Here is a 22,263-nt window from a genome sequence, read left to right on the forward strand (position 1 = left end):
TCCTTGATTAAACTCTTGTGCTTTCAGATGACTGCAATGGGTGTTAAATATTTGACATGTGTGTTCAAATAGCAATGATTTGTGATAAGACTAACACAAACCAACGCCATGTTAAAAGATGAAATACTTAAATAGCCTTTGACAGGACTGTCCATTGTCAACAATAGATTGTACTTTACATCCATGTGTTGTAGTGAATTAAAGCACTTAAATAAAAAGACGAATCCAAAGTGGTATTCTATTATTTATCTCATTCGCTTTACAAAGTGAAGTTACAGATAACTTACCTGTGTATTAGATGAACACACACATACTCTCACTCACTTTCTGAGAAGAGCTCAGACATCAGCCCAGTGTCACATACAGATACACATTCTGAAACAGGGAGTCTCGTATCCTCGTGCCATAAGTTAAGCATCTTTCCTAACAGTATTTTAGGATGGCCAGTCAGGTTTCCTCTGTGTTGTCGGACAGAAGACATTCATGCTTCTGGCGAGTCCCATGTTCCAGAGCCTTGTATCGACCTTGTCCTTCGCCTAAATACTTTATAATTTACATGGATCAGTTCTTTAAATATAGAGTCCCTTTTTAGACCACCAAAATAAAACAATTGCTTGTCCCTTAAATATCAATGTTTTGGTCCCACTTGTATTAAATGTCGCTAAAACATTTTGACATGGTAATGAGATACCGTTAGATAGAGTAATGTTCTTTTCCCTGTTGGTGTACTTGACTGTTGACTGCACAACAAAATGGATTTAACATGCTTTATATCTGCAAACAAATTCAAAATGGATTGTGTTAAAACCTCTCCTTCGTGTTTGACTATTACACTAGCACCAAAACAGGTATACCAGTTGTAAGTACTAACCGTGTATGTGTACCCACTATATCCACCAGTGTAATTACCATGTAAATGCAGGGTTTTGGTACCACTCAATATGAAGTTGGACCGTCGTTTTTTTGCCAGAGGGTAGGAAGGTTTCCACTAGTTACCACAGCCACAAAGACTACATGGGCTATAACGTAATAATTAATATAAACAAAAATTAGCATTTTAGTCCTAATTTAAGATTAGACATAAGGTTAGCAGTGTGGTTAAAGTTAGGTTTGAAATTCCATTTTAAGAATAGAAATTAGAGAAATAGGCAGGGGGTTATGACTTTGTGGCTGTGGTAACTAGTGACAACCGGGTACGAGAAATCTCCCTTCCGTTAGTGAAAGGCTGCTGATCGGCTGACTGTTTTCCCCCACAGATAAAACAGAATGGAAACTCCAGCATGTGACACACCCCAACACAGCTATGCACCAGATGAGGCTGGTGGGAGGAGCTACAGGAGGACAGGCTCATTGTAATGTCTGGAATGGAATAAATGGACCAGTATCAAACCCAAACATACAGAAACCACGTTTAACCCAACCCATTTATTCCATTCCAGACACTACAATGCGCTCGTCCTCCTATAACTCCTCTCCCCAGCCACCACTGCTAAACACACACGACACAAGCATACGCATCCACTCCTACAGCCAATACTCACACACCCACTAAAGCATATCCACACACACACACAAATGCAAAAATACATACACATGCCCAAAACTGTGCACACAGTCATTCTGTACACCGATGGATCCCTGAATAACAGCTATGTGAAGAAGTGAGCGCTCAGATCTGTTCAGTCTTCAGGTGATTGAGACATTGCCTCTCCTTTTTTCTCTCTCTTCTTTCCATCCACCCATCTTTTCCCTTTTCCAGAGACGGCTTCCCAGGGACTAAACTTCCAGAAAGTCTCTTCCCAGATCCATGTAGGCCTCGTCGATGTAGCTGGCTATGGCACATAGTGAAGTCCGGTCTGAGTCCAACAGAACCGACACGGTCTCCTTCCAATAGGTGAAGAGGATACAGGAACTCTGTTGCAGATTGGAGAGAGAGAGAGAGAATGGTAGGAAAGAGAGAGAGAGAGTCAATGGTACGAGGGGAGAGAGAGAGAATGGTACGAGGGGAGAGAATGGTAGGAAAGAGAGAGAGAGAATGGTACGAGGGGAGAGAGAGACAATGGTACGAGGGGAGAGAGAGAGACAATGGTACGAGGGGAGAGAGAGAGACAATGGTACGAGGGGAGAGAGAGAGACAATGGTACGAGGGGAGAGAATGGTAGGAAAGAGAGAGAATGGTACGAGGCGAGAGAGAGAGACAATGGTACGAGAGAGGAGAGAGAGACAATGGTATGAGGGGAGAGAATGGTAGGAAAGAGAGACAATGGTACGAGGGGAGAGAGAGAGACAATGGTACGAGGGGAGAGAATGGTAGGAAAGAGAGAGACAATGGTACGAGGGGAGAGAGAGAGATAATGGTACGAGGGGAGAGAGAGAGATAATGGTACGAGGGGAGAGAGAGAGACAATGGTACGAGGGGAGAGAGAGAGACAATGGTACGAGGGGAGAGAATGGTAGGAAAGAGAGAGACAATGGTGCGAGAGAGAGACAATGGTACGAGGGGAGAGAATGGTAGGAAAGAGAGAGAGAGAGACAATGGTACGAGGGGCGAGAGAGAGACAATGGTACGAGGGGAGAGAATGGTAGGAAAGAGAGAGAGAATGGTACGAGGGGAGAGAGAGAGAATGGTACGGGGGGAGAGAGAGAGAATGGTACGGGGAGAGAGAATGGTACGAGGGGAGAGAATGGTACGAGGGGAGAGAGAATGGTACGATGGGAGAGAAAGGTACGAGGGGAGAGAATGGTACGAGGGGAGAGAATGGCACGAGGGGAGAGAATGGTACGAGGGGAGAGAGAATGGTAGGAAAGAGAGAGAGAGAGAGAATGGTATGAGGGGAGAGAGAGAGACAATGGTACGAGGGGAGAGAATGGTAGGAAAGAGAGAGAGAGAGACAATGGTACGAGGGGAGAGAGAGAGACAATGGTACGAGGGGAGAGAATGGTAGGAAAGAGAGAGAGAATGGTACGAGGGGAGAGAGAGAGAATGGTACGGGGGAGAGAGAGAGAATGGTACGAGGGGAGAGAATGGTACGAGGGGAGAGAATGGTACGAGGGGAGAGAATGGTACGAGGGGAGAGAGAATGGTACGAGGGGAGAGAATGGTACGAGGGGAGAGAATGGTACGAGGGGAGAGAATGGTACGAGGGGAGAGAATGGTACGAGGGGAGAGAGAATGGTACGATGGGAGAGAATGGTACGAGGGGAGAGAATGGTACGAGGGGAGAGAGAATGGTACGGTGGGAGAGAATGGTACGAGGGGAGAGAATGGTACGAGGGGAGAGAGAATGGTACGATGGGAGAGAATGGTACGAGGGGAGAGAATGGTACGAGGGGAGAGAATGGTACGAGGGGAGAGAGAATGGTACGGTGGGAGAGAATGGTACGAGGGGAGAGAATGGTACGAGGGGAGAGAATGGTACGAGGGGAGAGAATGGTACGAGGGGAGAGAATGGTACGAGGGGAGAGAATGGTACGAGGGGAGAGAGAATGGTACGGTGGGAGAGAGAGAGAGAATGGTAGGAAAGAGAGAGACAATGGTACGAGGGGAGAGAATGGTACGAGAGAGAGAGAGTGATAGGAGAGAGAGAATGATAGAGACAGGGAAAGGGGATATCTAGTCAGTTGCACAACTGAATGCATTCAACAGAAATGTGTTTCCTCATTTAACCCAAAGAGAGAAATACAACAGTAAGTCAGTCAACCACAATAGAACAGAACATGGTTTAGTTTACAGGTAACGTAATACAGAATTACCACCATAGAGTAGGCAGCATTCAAGGAACAACGGTCGGTGTGTGTGTGTGTGTGTGTGAGCGCATTGGGGAGGACACTCACGTTCTCCAGACAGGTGCTGTCCTTGTCCTTGTTGAGGTAGTGGCGCTGCCAAAAGCACAGCAGGTTGTGGAAGTTGTTGAGCAGGCAGCCGGGGTATTTCTCTGTGTACTCCTTCTCTCTCAGGGCGTTGAGGTAGAGGGACAGCTTACTCTGTCTCCTGGCCAGCATCAATACCACCAGGCTGGTGTTCAGACAGCTCACATTCTCCTAACATTGGTAGGGTCCAGCCACCATCAAACAGAAGGGAAAGGATCACAGTCCGTTAACATGTAGATGATCCAGACAAGTGTATGTCTCAATATGAGAAACAAGAAATAGAGGAATGTAAAGTCTACGATCGCTAGGAGGAGGATGCAATGCCATGACAGTCATTAGCATTACAGTACACCCGACAACAGACAATGGGATAGGGGGGTTTCTTGCCTGTGTGAGCGTCTGCACGTTGATGATGTTGACGAGCCTGAAGAGGATGGTTAGTCTGTTCTCCACGCGGACCATGTAGGACAACAGACTGCACTCTGACAGCACCTCCACAACTACAGGGCAGACACAGACAAAGAGAGAGACAGCGAGACAGACAGCGAGACAGACAGCGAGACAGACAGAGAGACAGAGACACACAAACAGAGAGAGACAGAGACAGACAGCGAGACAGACAGCGAGACAGACAGACAGCGAGACAGACAGACAGCGAGACAGACAATGAGACAGACAGACAGCGAGACAGACAACGAGACAGACAGACAGCGAGACAGACAACGAGACAGACAGACAGCGAGACAGACAGCGAGACAGACAGACAGCGAGACAGACGGACAGAGAGACAGACAGACAGAGACATGGAGGAGTCAGAGGTGGATTTCTACAAACACCAAGAGTAGACATAACCCACTGGTTGAATCAATGTTGTTTCCACGTCACTTCAACCTAAAAAAAATGTATATGACATTGAATCAACATGGGGAAACTGGTCTTATTTTTAACCATCTTTGAACCTAAACCCAATGACATGGTGTCATGTTTTGTTGAACTCACATTAGTTGACAACTCAACCAAATGTAAATCATAACTGGACGTTGAACTGATGTCTGTGCCCAGTGGGAATATTTCACTACTTCAAAGCCTCCTGAGGCTTCAAGTGGGCTTACTTTCATTTTACCTTTATTTTACCAGGCTGGTCAAATAAAGAACAGATTCATATTTACAATGACTGCCTGGTTAATTCTTAAAAGTCAATGCTGTTGTGGGGGTTCTAAAGCTGACACATGGAATTGTTTTAAGGTGGTCATTCTATGGATCATTTAGCTATTGGATTTAGAATTATTTAATAAAATATACATTTTGGCCTTTAGAAACGCATTGAATAACACATTCATAAGATGGCAACAACAACAAAGAAGTCCAAAAATAAAATCATTAAGTAACAAGGTTTTGACGTGTCTGTCCTATATCCAGGATATATATCCTGAGCATTTTTATGTTCATTTCTAAACCTGCTTTCCCTTTGTCATTATGGGGTATTGTGTGTAGATTGCTGAGGATATATTTTTAATCCATTTTAGAATAAGGCAGTAACGTAACAACGTGGAAAATATATATATAACATATTCCACATTTTCTTATGTTACAGCGTTATTCTAAAATGGATAAAAAAATATTTATACCCTAAAAAACTAAAAAAGAAATACATTATTTACAGAAGTATTCAGACCCTTTGATATGAGACTCGAAATGGAGCTCAGGTGCATCCTGTTTCCATTGATCATCCTTGAGATGTTTCTACAACTTGATTGGAGTCCACCTGTGGTCAATTCAATTGATTGGACATGATTTGGAAAGACACACACCTGTCTATATAAGGTCCCACAGTTGACAGTACAAGTCAGAGCAAAAACCAAGGCATGAGGTGGAAGGAATTGTCCGTAGAGCTCTGAGACAGGATTGTGTTGAGGCCCAGATCTGGGGAAGGGTAGCAACATATTTCTGCAGCATTGAAGGTCCCCAAGAACACAATGGAAGAAGTTTGGAACCACCAAGACTCTTCCTAGAGCTGGTTGCCCGGCCAAACTGAGCAATCGGGGGAGAAGGGCCTTGGTCAGTGAGGTGTGGAAATGGGAGAACCTTCCAGAAGAACAACCATCTTTGGAGCACTCTACCAATCAGGCCTTTATGGTAAGTGGCCAGAGGGAAGCCACTCCTCCGTGAAATGGCACATGACAGCCCGCTTGGAGTTTGCCAAAAGTCACCTAAGATTCTCTGGTCTGATGAAACCAAGACTGAACTATTTGGTCTGAATGACAACCGTCACATCTGGAGGAAACCTGGCACCATCCCTACGGTGTGTGTGTATATATAATTATTTTACACATATTTAACTCCTTTTTTTTTTTAAATAGGTTGCCACAAAACGACCTTCATACTTCCATCAATGTTTTTAAACTGGTACTGGTTACCTTCAGACTAGTCTCGGATCACAGAGCAAAACGGAGAACACCATAGTGTTTGTGAGTTAGTTTGTAACCCAAACGGTTCGGACGCTACAAACAGAAGTTGGCACATTGATGGTACAGACTTCAGATGAATCCAGACACTGGTGGGGGGCCGTAGAGCAAAACAGAGACCACCACTTAGATTGATGCACCGGTGAATCAGTCGACTCTTGAGGATTAACACGTTTCCACAGCCACAAACGTGTTCACCGCTTGGCCTAAGACTATTTTCTATGGACCTACCTCTCACATCGTCAGTCTGGCTCTCGAAGCGGTCCAGAGACAGGATGATACAACGCACCAGCATGTTGGAGTCCACCAGAGAGCTGTTGATCTGGGTCATGAACGTCTGGAACTAACACAGGAAGCAGAAATGAAACCAAACATGTATTAAAAGGAAGTGATCTCTAGGGTTAAGCTAGAAAGTGGACTGCACTCCCTTTCCATCGGTCTGATCCTCATTCTTTTGAAGTGCCTCTCCCCTGGGCAGTGTCCTACCTTCTCCTCTGTGTTGACGTATTTGTTGAACCTCTTGAAGGAGTCGATGTTGAACTTCATGAGTTCCCCCAGCAGGTCAAAGTAACTCTGCAGCACATCCCTGGACTTACAGCCGCTGTCTATGATGCAGAACAGGATGTGCTGGAAGGACAGAGAGGAGAGGGATTTAATAGGAGGTTTTAAATGAAGACTTGAAGGCGGTTGTATCATAGGTGTGTGTGGCTTCGCTGGCTTGGCAACAGCCTCCGTACCTCCAACAGGCCTCTCTTGAGCAAGAACACCTGGTCAGCGTAGGAGGTGGATCCTCTCAGGAAGCTCTCCACCGCCCTCGCCTGCCAGAACCTACAGACAGACAGGGGTTTAACCCTCGTCTTCCTCTTTCTATACCTGATGACGTTTCCCTAATTAACTCCTGGAGTCAACACACACTCACCTGAATGAGGATTCGGCCGGTTCTTTCTTCATGACTGAAAGTAGCCGTGTCAGGAGGCCCTTTTTACCATCACAGATTAGATTTCTATATACATATAGAGAGAAAATATCCAACGCAATGGAGGATTTGTCAAATTCAGAAACACAAAATGTCGTCCATCCCTGTACCCCTGCCTAACTAACAGCCCAACCTGTCCGTGTTGACGAGAGCCTCCACCTCAGGGATGTTGGCCTTCAGAGAGATGGCACTGAGCTCATTCAGCTCCTGAGCGTTCAAGAGGAGATACTTGTTCCTGAGAGGGAGGAGGAAAGAACAGACATGATCCAAATGACAGAGTCACTGAACATGAGTGTACCAAACTCAGTACCAGACCATATGTCTAATTCCACAGAAATACAGTTTAAATCATACTGTCTGTACTGAACTCACTCATGATGGTCGCTGAAGCTCTGGAGTAGTCGTAGAAAATGGATTTTAAAGGAGATCTCCTGTGTGAGTGAGATCGAGAGAGGATGAACCAGTGAGGGCTGCAATAGAGGTGCTTAAGTGTTACAGTGCCATTGAGCTCATTCCCAGAGCAGAGAGGTCATCTTACCGGGCTGCAGTCACAGTTCTGGTTCTGGCCGTGGAGGACGTGGGTGGACGTCTGCTTTCTCCAGATCAGCTTGTCAAACAGGTTGTTGAGACCTGGAATCAGTTTGAACTCTGCAAGCATTCTGTGAACCTGTTTACAAGGCACCATATACCACAGGTATGACCAGACAGGTTATTTTTTATTGGTCTAATTCCATTAGTAACCAGTTCATAATAGCAATAAAGCACCCCAGGGGTTTGTGGTATATGGCCAATATACCACGGCTAAATGCTGTATCCAGGCACTCTGCGTTGCATCCTGCAGAAGAACAGCCCTTAGCTGTGGTATATTGGCCATACACCACCCCCCCCAGGACTTACTGCCTAACTTTACATTAGCAGATGTCACAAAATACTTAGCAGACAACCAACCTAAAACCACAAAAGGCAAGGAATGCAGAGGCAGAAGCCCAGTGGAAAAACTTTACAATCTCAGTTACAGATTGAAGCAAGTCCAGCTGTCTCACCTGGTTCCTCTGGCGGCCTATGAGGAGCACACAGAGCACATAGAGAACCTCCACCTTGTACATGATCTCATGGACGATCTTCATGGACTGGGGCAGACTGTGCCTGAGAGGACTGGTGACCAGAGAGCTCTCGTCTGGCGACTCTGAGAAAGAAACACATTAAGATTCAGGGATGATAACTGGCGAGGGGCCCAAAAAAGGTGACAAAACAAATTCAGTTAAATCCAAGAAAAGTTGTAAGATGCCTATTTTCCGATATTTTGACTAACAATGTGACACACCAGGCCAAATAACACGATAGAGTAGTATCGCGATACTACTAATAAATGATGCAGTCCTAAGCCAATGTAGCTTGTTATTCGTTAGCTATCCAGGTAACATGACCAAACAAGGTTGTTTGAGTAGCCCTCGAGTAGTTTAGAAATATAAAATGAGCGACAATTCGAGGTAGAAAAGGAGAGAAGGTCGTTCCGGAGGTTTGGTTTTCAGTGATGTAAAGGCACGAGAATGACTGACTGTGCTCCGTTTTCCTCTATGGCACTCAGCCTAGTCAGACTGCCCTGCTTGTTCTTACAGAAGCTATTAAAATATATATGTATTCACTACGCTCGCGCTGTGAGCCGCTCCAATAATTAAACAAATGTAACAGAAAACCCAGACCACCATCATGGCTACATAACATTTTAAAACTGATGGGAGATGAGCAGAAAGAACAGATGAGTAGGATAATGGCTGGTTAGGGGATGATTCCGTCTGTCCACAGCTGAGTAGGATAATGGCTGTTTAGGGGATGATGCCGTCTGTCCACAGCGGAGTAGGATAATGGCTGGTTAGGGGATGATGCCGTCTGTCCACAGCTGAGTAGGATAATGGCTGTTTAGGGGATGATGCTGTCTGTCCACAGCTGAGTAGGATAATGGCTGGTTAGGGGATGATGCTGTCTGTCCACAGCTGAGTAGGATAATGCCTGGTTAGGGGATGATGCTGTCTGTCCACAGCCGAGTAGGATAATGCCTGGTTAGGGGATGATGCTGTCTGTCCACAGCTGAGTAGGATAATGGCTGGTTAGGGGATGATGCTGTCTGTCCACAGCTGAGTAGGATAATGGCTGGTTAGGGGATGATGCTGTCTGTCCACAGCTGAGTAGGATAATGGCTGGTTAGGGGATGATGCTGTCTGTCCACAGCTGAGTAGGATAATGGCTGGTTAGGGGATGATGCTGTCTGTCCACAGCTGAGTAGGATAATGGCTGGTTAGGGGATGATGCTGTCTGTCCACAGCTGAGTAGGATAATGGCTAGTTAGGGGATGATACTGTCTGTCTACAGCTGAGTAGGATAATGGCTGGTTAGGGGATGATGCTGTCTGTCCACAGCTGAGTAGGATAATGGCTGGTTAGGGGATGATGCTGTCTGTCCACAGCTGAGTAGGATAATGGCTGGTTAGGGGATGATGCTGTCTGTCCACAGCTGAGTAGGATAATGGCTGGTTAGGGGATGATGCTGTCTGTCCACAGCTGAGTAGGATAATGGCTGGTTAGGGGATGATGCTGTCTGTCCACAGCTGAGTAGGATAATGGCTGGTTAGGGGATGATGCTGTCTGTCCACAGCTGAGTAGGATAATGGCTGGTTAGGGGATGATGCTGTCTGTCCACAGCTGAGTAGGATAATGGCTAGTTAGGGGATGATACTGTCTGTCTACAGCTGAGTAGGATAATGGCTGGTTAGGGGATGATGCTGTCTGTCCACAGCTGAGTAGGATAATGGCTGGTTAGGGGATGATGCTGTCTGTCCACAGCTGAGTAGGATAATGCCTGGTTAGGGGATGATGCTGTCTGTCCACAGCTGAGTAGGATAATGGCTGGTTAGGGGATGATGCTGTCTGTCCACAGCTGAGTAGGATAATGGCTGGTTAGGGGATGATGCTGTCTGTCCACAGCTGAGTAGGATAATGCCTGGTTAGGGGATGTGGCTGGCTGCTCAAACCCAAAACTCATTCTGATATGACATAGCTGACATCACTCTGAACTCTGATGAGCTATTTGTATAACGCGTAGGGATGCATTCTGTTACATTTATCTCTTATTCTTATCTGTATTTTTGGAAACTGCGTGTTTGGTTAGGGGCTCCTATGTAAGCATTTCACTGTAAGGTCTACACCTGTTGTATTAGGTGCATGTGACTAATACAATTTGATTTTGATTTGATTTGTGCTCAGTCATTAATTTCGATATGAGAAACATATCAAATCAAATGTTATTTGTCACATGCGCTGAATACCTAGGTGTAGTAGACCTTACAGTGTACTGCTGAATATAACAGGTGTAGTAGACCTTAGTGTACTGCTGAATACAACAGGTGTAGTAGACCTTACGGTGTACTGCTGAATACAACAGGTGTAGTAGACCTTACAGTGTACTGCTGAATATAACAGGTGTAGTAGACCTTACAGTGTACTGCTGAATACAACAGGTGTAGTAAGTAGACCTTACAGTGAAATGCTGAATATAACAGGTGTAGTAGACCTTACAGTGTACTGCTGAATACAACAGGTGTAGTAGACCTTACAGTGTACTGCTGAATACAACAGGTGTAGTAGACCTTACAGTGTACTGCTGAATACAACAGGTGTAGTAGACCTTACAGTGTACTGCTGAATACAACAGGTGTAGTAGACCTTACAGTGTACTGCTGAATACAACAGGTGTAGTAAGTAGACCTTACAGTGAAATGCTGAATATAACAGGTGTAGTAGACCTTACAGTGTACTGCTGAATACAACAGGTGTAGTAGACCTTACAGTGTACTGCTGAATACAACAGGTGTAGTAGACCTTACAGTGTACTGCTGAATACAACAGGTGTAGTAGACCTTACAGTGTACTGCTGAATACAACAGGTGTAGTAGACCTTACAGTGTACTGCTGAATATAACAGGTGTAGTAGACCTTAGTGTACTGCTGAATACAACAGGTGTAGTAGACCTTACGGTGTACTGCTGAATACAACAGGTGTAGTAGACCTTACAGTGTACTGCTGAATACAACAGGTGTAGTAGACCTTACAGTATACTGCTGAATACAACAGGTGTACTAGACATTACGGTGTACTGCTGAATACAACAGGTGTAGTAGACCTTACAGTGTACTGCTGAATATAACAGGTGTAGTAGACCTTACAGTGTACTGCTGAATACAACAGGTGTAGTAGACCTTACAGTGTACTGCCGAATACAACAGGTGTAGTAGACCTTACAGTGTACTGCTGAATACAACAGGTGTAGTAGACCTTACAGTGTACTGCTGAATATAACAGGTGTAGTAGACCTTACAGTGTACTGCTGAATACAACAGGTGTAGTAGACCTTACAGTGTACTGCTGAATATAACAGGTGTAGTAGACCTTACAGTGTACTGCTGAATACAACAGGTGTAGTAGACCTTACAGTGTACTGCTGAATACAACAGGTGTAGTATACCTTACAGTGTACTGCTGAATACAACAGGTGTAGTAGACCTTACAGTGTACTGCTGAATATAACAGGTGTAGTAGACCTTACAGTGTACTGCTGAATATAACAGGTGTAGTAGACCTTACAGTGTACTGCTGAATACAACAGGTGTAGTAGACCTTACAGTGTACTGCTGAATACCTAGGTGTAGTAGACCTTACAGTGTACTGCTGAATACAACAGGTGTAGTAGTCCTTACAGTGTACTGCTGAATACAACAGGTGTAGTAGACCTTACAGTGTACTGCTGAATACAACAGGTGTAGTAGACCTTACAGTGTACTGCTGAATATAACAGGTGTAGTAGACCTTACAGTGTACTGCTGAATACAACAGGTGTTGTAGACCTTACAGTGTACTGCTGAATACAACAGGTGTTGTAGACCTTACAGTGTACTGCTGAATACAACAGGTGTTGTAGACCTTACTGCTGAATACAACAGGTGTAGTAGACCTTACAGTGTACTGCTGAATACAACAGGTGTAGTAGACCTTACAGTGTACTGCTGAATATAACAGGTGTAGTAGACCTTACAGTGTACTGCTGAATACAACAGGTGTAGTAGACCTTACAGTGTACTGCTGAATATAACAGGTGTAGTAGACCTTACAGTGTACTGCTGAATACAACAGGTGTTGTAGACCTTACAGTGTACTGCTGAATACAACAGGTGTTGTAGACCTTACTGCTGAATACAACAGGTGTAGTAGACCTTACAGTGTACTGCTGAATATAACAGGTGTAGTAGACCTTACAGTGTACTGCTGAATACAACAGGTGTAGTAGACCTTACAGTGTACTGCTGAATACAACAGGTGTAGTAGACCTTACAGTGTACTGCTGAATATAACAGGTGTAGGAGACCTTAGTGCTGAATACAACAGGTGTTGTAGACCTTACAGTGTACTGCTGAATACAACAGGTGTTGTAGACCTTACTGCTGAATACAACAGGTGTAGTAGACCTTACAGTGTACTGCTGAATATAACAGGTGTAGTAGACCTTACAGTGTACTGCTGAATACAACAGGTGTAGTAGACCTTAGTGTACTGCTGAATACAACAGGTGTAGTAGACCTTACAGTGTACTGCTGAATATAACAGGTGTAGTAGACCTTACAGTGTACTGCTGAATACAACAGGTGTAGTAGACCTTACAGTGTACTGCTGAATATAACAGGTGTAGTAGACCTTACAGTGTACTGCTGAATATAACAGGTGTAGTAGACCTTACAGTGTACTGCTGAATACAACAGGTGTAGTAGACCTTACAGTGTACTGCTGAATACAACAGGTGTAGTAGACCTTACAGTGTACTGCTGAATATAACAGGTGTAGTAGACCTTACAGTGTACTGCTGAATATAACAGGTGTAGTAGACCTTACAGTGTACTGCTGAATACAACAGGTGTAGTAGACCTTACAGTGTACTGCTGAATACAACAGGTGTAGTAGACCTTACTGCTGAATACAACAGGTGTAGTAGACCTTACAGTGTACTGCTGAATACAACAGGTGTAGTAGACCTTACTGCTGAATACAACAGGTGTAGTAGTCCTTACAGTGTACTGCTGAATACAACAGGTGTAGTAGACCTTACAGTGTACTGCTGAATATAACAGGTGTAGTAGACCTTACAGTGTACTGCTGAATATAACAGGTGTAGTAGACCTTACAGTGTACTGCTGAATACAACAGGTGTAGTAGACCTTACAGTGTACTGCTGAATACAACAGGTGTAATAGACCTTACAGTGTACTGCTGAATACAACAGGTGTAGTAGACCTTACAGTGTACTGCTGAATACAACAGGTGTTGTAGACCTTACAGTGTACTGCTGAATATAACAGGTGTAGTAGACCTTACAGTGTACTGCTGAATACAACAGGTGTAGTAGACCTTAGTGTACTGCTGAATACAACAGGTGTAGTAGACCTTACTGCTGAATATAACAGGTGTAGTAGACCTTACAGTGTACTGCTGAATACAACAGGTGTAGTAGACCTTAGTGTACTGCTGAATACAACAGGTGTAGTAGACCTTACAGTGTACTGCTGAATACAACAGGTGTAGTAGACCTTACTGCTGAATATAACAGGTGTAGTAGACCTTACTGCTGAATATAACAGGTGTAGTAGACCTTACAGTGTACTGCTGAATACAACAGGTGTAGTAGACCTTAGTGTACTGCTGAATACAACAGGTGTAGTAGACCTTAGTGTACTGCTGAATACAACAGGTGTAGTAGACCTTACAGTGTACTGCTGAATACAACAGGTGTAGTAGACCTTACTGCTGAATATAACAGGTGTTGTAGACCTTACTGCTGAATACAACAGGTGTAGTAGACCTTACAGTGTACTGCTGAATACAACAGGTGTAGTAGACCTTACTGCTGAATATAACAGGTGTTGTAGACCTTACTGCTGAATACAACAGGTGTAGTAGACCTTACAGTGTACTGCTGAATACAACAGGTGTAGTATACCTTACAGTGTACTGCTGAATACAACAGGTGTAGTAGACCTTACAGTGTACTGCTGAATACAACAGGTGTAGTAGACCTTAGTGTACTGCTGAATACAACAGGTGTAGTAGACCTTACTGCTGAATATAACAGGTGTAGTAGACCTTACTGCTGAATATAACAGGTGTAGTAGACCTTACAGTGTACTGCTGAATACAACAGGTGTAGTAGACCTTAGTGTACTGCTGAATACAACAGGTGTAGTAGACCTTACAGTGTACTGCTGAATACAACAGGTGTAGTAGACCTTACTGCTGAATATAACAGGTGTAGTAGACCTTACTGCTGAATATAACAGGTGTAGTAGACCTTACAGTGTACTGCTGAATACAACAGGTGTAGTAGACCTTAGTGTACTGCTGAATACAACAGGTGTAGTAGACCTTAGTGTACTGCTGAATACAACAGGTGTAGTAGACCTTACAGTGTACTGCTGAATACAACAGGTGTAGTAGACCTTACTGCTGAATATAACAGGTGTTGTAGACCTTACTGCTGAATACAACAGGTGTAGTAGACCTTACAGTGTACTGCTGAATACAACAGGTGTAGTAGACCTTACTGCTGAATATAACAGGTGTTGTAGACCTTACTGCTGAATACAACAGGTGTAGTAGACCTTACTGCTGAATACAACAGGTGTAGTAGACCTTACTGCTGAATATAACAGGTGTTGTAGACCTTACTGCTGAATACAACAGGTGTAGTAGACCTTACAGTGTACTGCTGAATACAACAGGTGTAGTAGACCTTACAGTGTACTGCTGAATACAACAGGTGTTGTAGACCTTACAGTGTACTGCTGAATACAACAGGTGTAGTAGACCTTACAGTGTACTGCTGAATACAACAGGTGTAGTAGACCTTACTGCTGAATACAACAGGTGTAGTAGACCTTACAGTGTACTGCTGAATACAACAGGTGTAGTAGACCTTACAGTGTACTGCTGAATATAACAGGTGTTGTAGACCTTACTGCTGAATACAACAGGTGTAGTAGACCTTACTGCTGAATACAACAGGTGTAGTAGACCTTACTGCTGAATATAACAGGTGTTGTAGACCTTACTGCTGAATACAACAGGTGTAGTAGACCTTACTGCTGAATACAACAGGTGTAGTAGACCTTACTGCTGAATATAACAGGTGTAGTAGACCTTACTGCTGAATATAACAGGTGTAGTAGACCTTACTGCTGAATACAACAGGTGTAGTAGACCTTACTGCTGAATATAACAGGTGTTGTAGACCTTACTGCTGAATACAACAGGTGTAGTAGACCTTACAGTGTACTGCTGAATACAACAGGTGTAGTAGACCTTACTGCTGAATACAACAGGTGTAGTAGACCTACTGCTGAATACAACAGGTGTAGTAGACCTTACAGTGTACTGCTGAATATAACAGGTGTAGTAGACCTTACAGTGTACTGCTGAATACAACAGGTGTAGTAGACCTTACTGCTGAATATAACAGGTGTAGTAGACCTACTGCTGAATATAACAGGTGTAGTAGACCTTACAGTGTACTGCTGAATACAACAGGTGTAGTAGACCTTACTGCTGAATACAACAGGTGTAGTAGACCTTACTGCTGAATACAACAGGTGTAGTAGACCTTACTGCTGAATACAACAGGTGTAGTAGACCTTACTGCTGAATACAACAGGTGTAGTAGACCTTACTGCTGAATACAACAGGTGTAGTAGACCTTACAGTGTACTGCTGAATACAACAGGTGTAGTAGACCTTACTGCTGAATACAACAGGTGTAGTAGACCTTACTGCTGAATACAACAGGTGTAGTAGACCTTACTGCTGAATACAACAGGTGTAGTAGACCTTACTGCTGAATACAACAGGTGTAGTAGACCTTACTGCTGAATACAACAGGTGTAGTAGACCTTACTGCTGAATACAACAGGTGTAGTAGACCTTACCATGAAATCTTTACTTACAAGCCCCTAACCAACAATGTAGTTCAATAAATAGAGTTAAGACATTTTTTTACTAAATAAACTACAGTAAAAAAATTAAAATAAATACAATAAAATAGCAATAACGAGGCTATATTCAGGGGTGCCGGTACCGAGTCAATGTGTGGGGGTACAGGTTAGTTGAGGTAATTTGTACATGTAGCTAGGGGTGAAGTAACTATGGATAGATAATAAACAGAGAGTAGCAGCAGTGTAAAAAACAAATGTAATAGTCTGGTGGCCATTTGATTAATTGTTCAGCAGTCTTATGGCTTGGGAGTAGAAGCTGTTGAGTAGCCTTTTGGTCCTAGACGTGGGCCTCCGATAATGCTTGCCGTGCGGTAGCAGAAAGAAGAGTTTATGACACCATTATTTAGTGATCACACAGGGAGAAGATCTGCTTGCTCATTTCTTTTATAGCCCAATGGGTGATTCACTCTGCACTTTGTCAGATTTTTATTATTTTTTATTTTTTTACAGATCTACACATTCACTTTGAAATCAAAACGGCCAGAAGTGGCGAGTTCACATCCCTGAAGATTATGACATCACACGTGACTGTAAAGTGGGTCACATTCTGAACCGTATTACTGACCGTCAGTAATATATCTCAGATGACCGAAGCGTGGCGTGTGGGCATGTGTGTGAGGGAGAGTGCATGTATTATCTACTGGCCTGACCTGTGCTGCTCTGCTCGGCGTCCTCTGTGGCCATCTGCATAAGAGTGTCCAGCACCAGGGCGTTGTCCAGCAAGGTGTACCAGTCCTGAAGCTCCAGCAGCAGGCTGGATGCCCCCGAGGCCTCAGACACCTTCCTGGTAGCCAGCTTACACAGCCGCTCAATGAAGCCCGGGATGTTCAGCAGGGCCACTGATGCACACAGGTGTTCAATGAAAAAGAGATCCCATGAATGACTGAAACTTAAGTCCATCTCAGCTCGCGTGCCACATCGCGATTTACAAACTCAACGGAGGGCATCACAGCTTGGTTTTTAGGACTGATTTGTTTGTCAAAACAAAGGGCAGATATTTGAAACTATATATGTTCATCTTGTTGTGTACGTTCAAGTGTGATCTTCGGTGTTTCTTTAAGACAAAATAATAATTCCCCCCCCCCCCCAAAAAAAGTGACTGAGAACTTTAACCCCAGCGCACAGAGAGAGAACAGATTATTTCATTATCAATTTACTGTTTCCCATTAAAGTGGCAATCAGCAGTCAAAACAATAACAAAGTGTCGCTGTTTCACTAAAAAGCTGCAACACGGGGCTGGAGGAATGCAACACGCAACACGGGGCTGGAGAAATGCAACACGGGGCTGGAGAAATGCAACACGCAACACGGGGCTGGAGAAATGCAACACGGGGCTGGAGAAATGCAACAAGGGCTGGAGAAATGTAACACGCAACACGGGGCTTGAGAAATGCAACACGGGTCTGGAGGAATGCAACACAGGGCTGGAGAAATGCAACACGCAACACAGGGCTGGAGAAATGCAACACGGGGCTGGAGAAATGCAACACGCAACACAGGGCTGGAGAAATGCAACACGGGGCTGGAGAAATGCAACACGGGGCTGGAGAAATGCAACACGCAACACGGGGCTGGAGAAATGCAACACGGGGCTGGAGGAATGCAACACGGGGCTGGAGGAATGCAACACGGGGCTGGAGAAATGCAACCACTCACCACTCAAATTCAGAAACAGAGCTATGGATGCAAGGACTGACCATCCAAGATATCAAAATTATACTTAGTTTACAAACATCGGAGTAAAACAATCTTATATTTTGGGTTCTGATGGGGTACGACAGTTGAACTAAGCTTATGAGGCATTTATAAGTGATATTCTCAAATAATCAATAGGTATAGATCATTAACCATTAAGTCCAAAAATGGATGTAACTACTGCAGATTGCCCCTTTAACTGAGTCCTAAGGAAACATTGAGGAGTACAAATCCATCATGTTTTAATCTCATTAATCGCTGAGCAATGGAGGGACAGGTAATTTGCAAGGATTTTCTTCATTAAATGCTAGTCATATGAAGCATCATTATATGTGACAACACCTTCTATTCTCTCTCCCTGGTCTGATGGTGAGACTTGTCTTACCCTGGTTGACTTCAGAGTGGGAAGGGCAGAGGTTGGTCTTCTGCTGGGCGTTTTTAGCCAGCAGTGTGTGCTTGTCATCGTTGCCCAGGTCCGGCTCAGTGATGGTGACTGACAGGATGCGGCAGAAGTTGGCCAGCTGCTGCTGGTTGAAGCTCTGGACCAGACTGGGCAGGTTGGGGATGCCCTCCAGCTGGATCATCTCCTGGAGCATAAAGATGAAGGTATAAGTTATTAGGGTCATTCCACTTCAAACTGGCAAAGGAATAATTATTCTGGAATGCTTCTTATCTGTTTCTAACTACAGAAACCATTTCATCTAAAATGGTGGGTGTCATGGCTTGCTGAAATGTCATGGAACAACTCTAATGTTTTCGTGAATCTTTTGGCCATGACCAGTGGTAACTGCAAATATGTAAGGACTGACATAGTGATAGTATGCATCCTTACCTTCCTGACCCCAAGAATGTCCTCAATCAATGTGGCAGTTTGCAAAAATGTCTTCTTGTTTGACATGAGCGTAAACAAAAACATGACAAAGTCATCTCGTGATGCCAGACTTTTAGTGACTCCTTCCATCTGAAAGTGAGGGAAAGCTCATGATTAACCTTCCCCGACTAAAAGAAAGGAAAGAGGGTGGACGCCATCCTCCGTCAGACAGTGTTAAAGGAAAACTCAACCCAAAAAACAATATTTTGGTATTTGTTTCATTAATCCATTGTTGACATAGTCCCAAAATGTTTTGCATGTCAGCAATCAAGTTTTCATGATATGTAACTTTCATATGATGCAGCGTTTGGCATCATACGGAGAGGATTTCTGTATTTCTTACATGTAATTCAAACACTTTATCTAAGGCATTGATACTTACACATATACAACAATTGTACAGAACACTTAAACAATCCTTGACGAGGTCATCACTCACTGTAATGAGAACACATGTTAGAATATATATTGAAGGCATAAAAAAAAAATTGGTTCCTCACATTTGCAAAACTATGACAAAGGAATGTAATATGGTTTACTTTTCGGGAAATTGGTCTGCGTGGTCAGGGTGGGTCTCATCAGAATCTCCACTAGTAACTGAGGACAAAGGAGAAATTAAAACCCTGACTGACATAGCAAATATGGTCACTGACAAGACCGTCGGCTCTATATGCCTTTGTTCCAACATGTTGGAGACTCACGTCAACGCCGCCAAAGAGGTCAAAGGTGTATGTGTTGGGAGAGGTGGACTCCTGTACTGTTCTCCTCTCCTCTGTCACAAAAGACATTGCCTCCATGGAGAGAAAAGATGCCACTTCCTACCACACCATACAGAGAACACAAACACGTCATGAACAACATCTGTCAGCTCAGCAACAATCACCATCACAGCTACCACGAGGAAAACAAACCTGAAACAGTCGCCTGTAAAGAGGGGCATTACAACGCCAACGAGGTCAGGGAAGAGTAATTATTGCACCTTGATAATGGAGTGGATCTGGGAGAGGTCACTGTTGAGGTGACTGCTGTCATACAGTCTCTGCAGCATCACTGGAATCCCATGCCACTTGGCCTGATGGTCCCTCTCTTGAAGTAGGGCCTCAGACATCTGAGGACAAGGAGGGAACACCATAGGAACAAGAAAATGTCAAGGATAGGGAAATGCAGTACATAAATAAGTGATCTCCCTCTGAGTGTATATTAAACAGACAAGATACACACACACACACAGAAACACACGTCATTGCCCTAATTTGAGGGGCTATAGCAGTTGATGTTTAAAATGTGATAGCTGTAGCCTGGAGGGGTTGCTGTGACAACTTTTCCAGTGATCAGCAAGGAAGCTAGCGGACATGGGGAAGGAAGTTTATTTTTCTTCATTCACCATGGAGTGGAGTTTAGTCCGCTACAAGAAACCCATCCATCTTAGTGAAGTAGATAACGTAATAGCTAGCATATTAACTTGTTAGCTAGCTAATAAAAAAAACTACCTACATACACTTCCACTACATTAGCTAGCCGTTTGCACAGCGCTCCGTTCCGCGTAGACGTAGCTAGCTATCAACCTAGCTAGCTAGGTTTTCTCCGTCCCAAACCCTTACAATCTCAGCTTTTAGGAAGGATTTATAAATGTGTATTTTACCTCTGTGCCTCGACTAAGTCCCCCGCCACTAATTTGTCCATGTCTGATCCTTGTAAGTATGTTTTTATTACTATTTCTTCGGGTCCGAGAGGGCCCGAGTCGCTCTGTTGTCGCCATACTTCCTCTTTCGCTTGTCTAAACAGGAAGTTACGGATCGTCGACGGCAGAGTTCTCACAGACAACCTAATGGTGCGCAATAGCAACTACAATAATTGTCTAACAAGAAATCGTAATTATTCAATAAAAAAGGTTGTGGGTGGCGTATTTTTATGGTAGGTGGAAGAAGTTGAAACTTTGTAAATTGCTAGAGTCTAGTGTTGAAAAATGGAGACTAATGTAGTAGTACAAGTACTAGTATTATTTGTTGTAGTGGGATAGTGGCCGTTAGTGGAATAGTTACAGTGGAAGTAAATAGTGAATGCAGTGGCAGTGAAATAGCCAAATGACTGTAGCCCAGTGGTAGTTTAGTAGTGGTAGCAGCTAGTTATTGCAAAAGTTATTGTTATGAATAAGTACACCTATAGTGAAGTAATAATTTGGGTTAGTTTATGATGTGTGGTTAGTGAGTGTGATACTGGGTAAGTTTAGTGAGCTGTGTGAGTCGCCTAAACTCAACAAAGGCATTGAGTGCGAGACCTGCATGTGATTTATTTTAGAACGCATGTAATGTTTTGAAAGACAATGACCCACCGAAGCAGGGCGGGTGGGCAGTGAACGCTTTGTTTGCGTTTTTATCCCTGGCTACATAGTCTCACAATACACAATACAAATGTTTCACTGCTTTGCGCATCCTGTCCTCTCTGCCCACTACTATGAAGGCATACCCTGGCCAAACCCTAACCTGGATGGCGCTGGGCCAATTGTGCGCCTCCCTATGGTACTCCTAATCATGGCTTGTTGTGATACAGCCTGGAATCGAACCAGGGTCTGTAGTGACGCCTCCAGTGCTAGACCCCTGCGCCACTTGTGAGCGAGCCCCCATGGACATGCTTCAACATTAACCACACGTAGCTACATTATTGAACACACATTTTTCAATCCCCAACTTGTAGTAAAAAGTAAGCAGAAGATTGGTAGAATATATTATTTAATGTAACTGGACAAAAGCTATTTCAAACACTGAAGTATTTTTGTATGTTAACCCATTTTATCAATAGTAGTGGTAAACATAGCGAGCATATCAACATTAACAGGCTAGCTACATTTTTAAAAATGTTAGTAATTTAATACGTGCTCTTATCCAGAGCGACTTACAGTTGAGCACATACATTTGATAACTTTCCCCTACTGGTCCCGGAGGGAATCGAACCTATAACACTGGCATTGCAAGCGCTACCAACTGAACCATTTGGGACAAATCCGTTTTGTAACAATACCAGAAATGCTGTCAATTGTCGTGGTAATTATTCTAATCAAAGGAGAGACTTTTAGATTTCTTCAAAACCATCTAACTTTATTAATAATGACTGCAGTAATGGAGCGTTAACGGTAACGCTATGTTGTAGAGTTACCATCACTCATTCATATATCTTTATGTACATATTCTTCATCCCTTTACGCTTGTGTGTATAAGGTAGTTGTTGTGAATTGTTAGGTTAGATTACTCAAATCAAATCAAATGTATTTATATAGCCCTTCGTACATCAGCTGATATCTCAAAG

The 22,263-nt window shown here is 43.8% G+C and overlaps 1 protein-coding gene across 2 annotated transcripts; it reads right to left on the reverse strand.

Annotated features, from left to right (window-relative positions):
* Positions 1-231: 231 nt before the first annotated feature.
* LOC110492592 (short transient receptor potential channel 4-associated protein) lies at positions 232-20,760 on the reverse strand. Of its 2 annotated transcripts, XM_036947601.2 has the most exons (19): positions 20,603-20,760; positions 19,940-20,068; positions 19,662-19,778; positions 19,500-19,557; positions 19,343-19,398; positions 18,922-19,050; positions 18,475-18,676; positions 17,045-17,233; positions 8,355-8,497; positions 7,850-7,978; positions 7,684-7,742; positions 7,445-7,546; positions 7,255-7,338; positions 7,073-7,163; positions 6,822-6,962; positions 6,567-6,678; positions 4,258-4,370; positions 3,835-4,041; positions 232-1,914 (listed from the first exon to the last, which is right to left on the reverse strand). In XM_036947601.2, the coding sequence occupies exons 1-19, from the start codon at positions 20,717-20,719 to the stop codon at positions 1,777-1,779; spliced, it is 2,316 nt and encodes a 771-aa protein (XP_036803496.2). In that variant the 5' UTR covers positions 20,720-20,760; the 3' UTR covers positions 232-1,776. The 2 variants fall into 2 exon arrangements, with proteins under 2 accessions (XP_036803496.2, XP_036803497.2); XM_036947602.2 differs by lacking the exon at positions 17,045-17,233.
* Positions 20,761-22,263: the final 1,503 nt, after the last annotated feature.

The sequence above is a fragment of the Oncorhynchus mykiss genome, chromosome 16 (genome assembly GCF_057628025.1).
Source record: "Oncorhynchus mykiss isolate SJ-2025 chromosome 16, ASM5762802v1, whole genome shotgun sequence".
In the NCBI taxonomy this organism is placed as follows: Eukaryota; Metazoa; Chordata; class Actinopteri; order Salmoniformes; family Salmonidae; genus Oncorhynchus; species Oncorhynchus mykiss.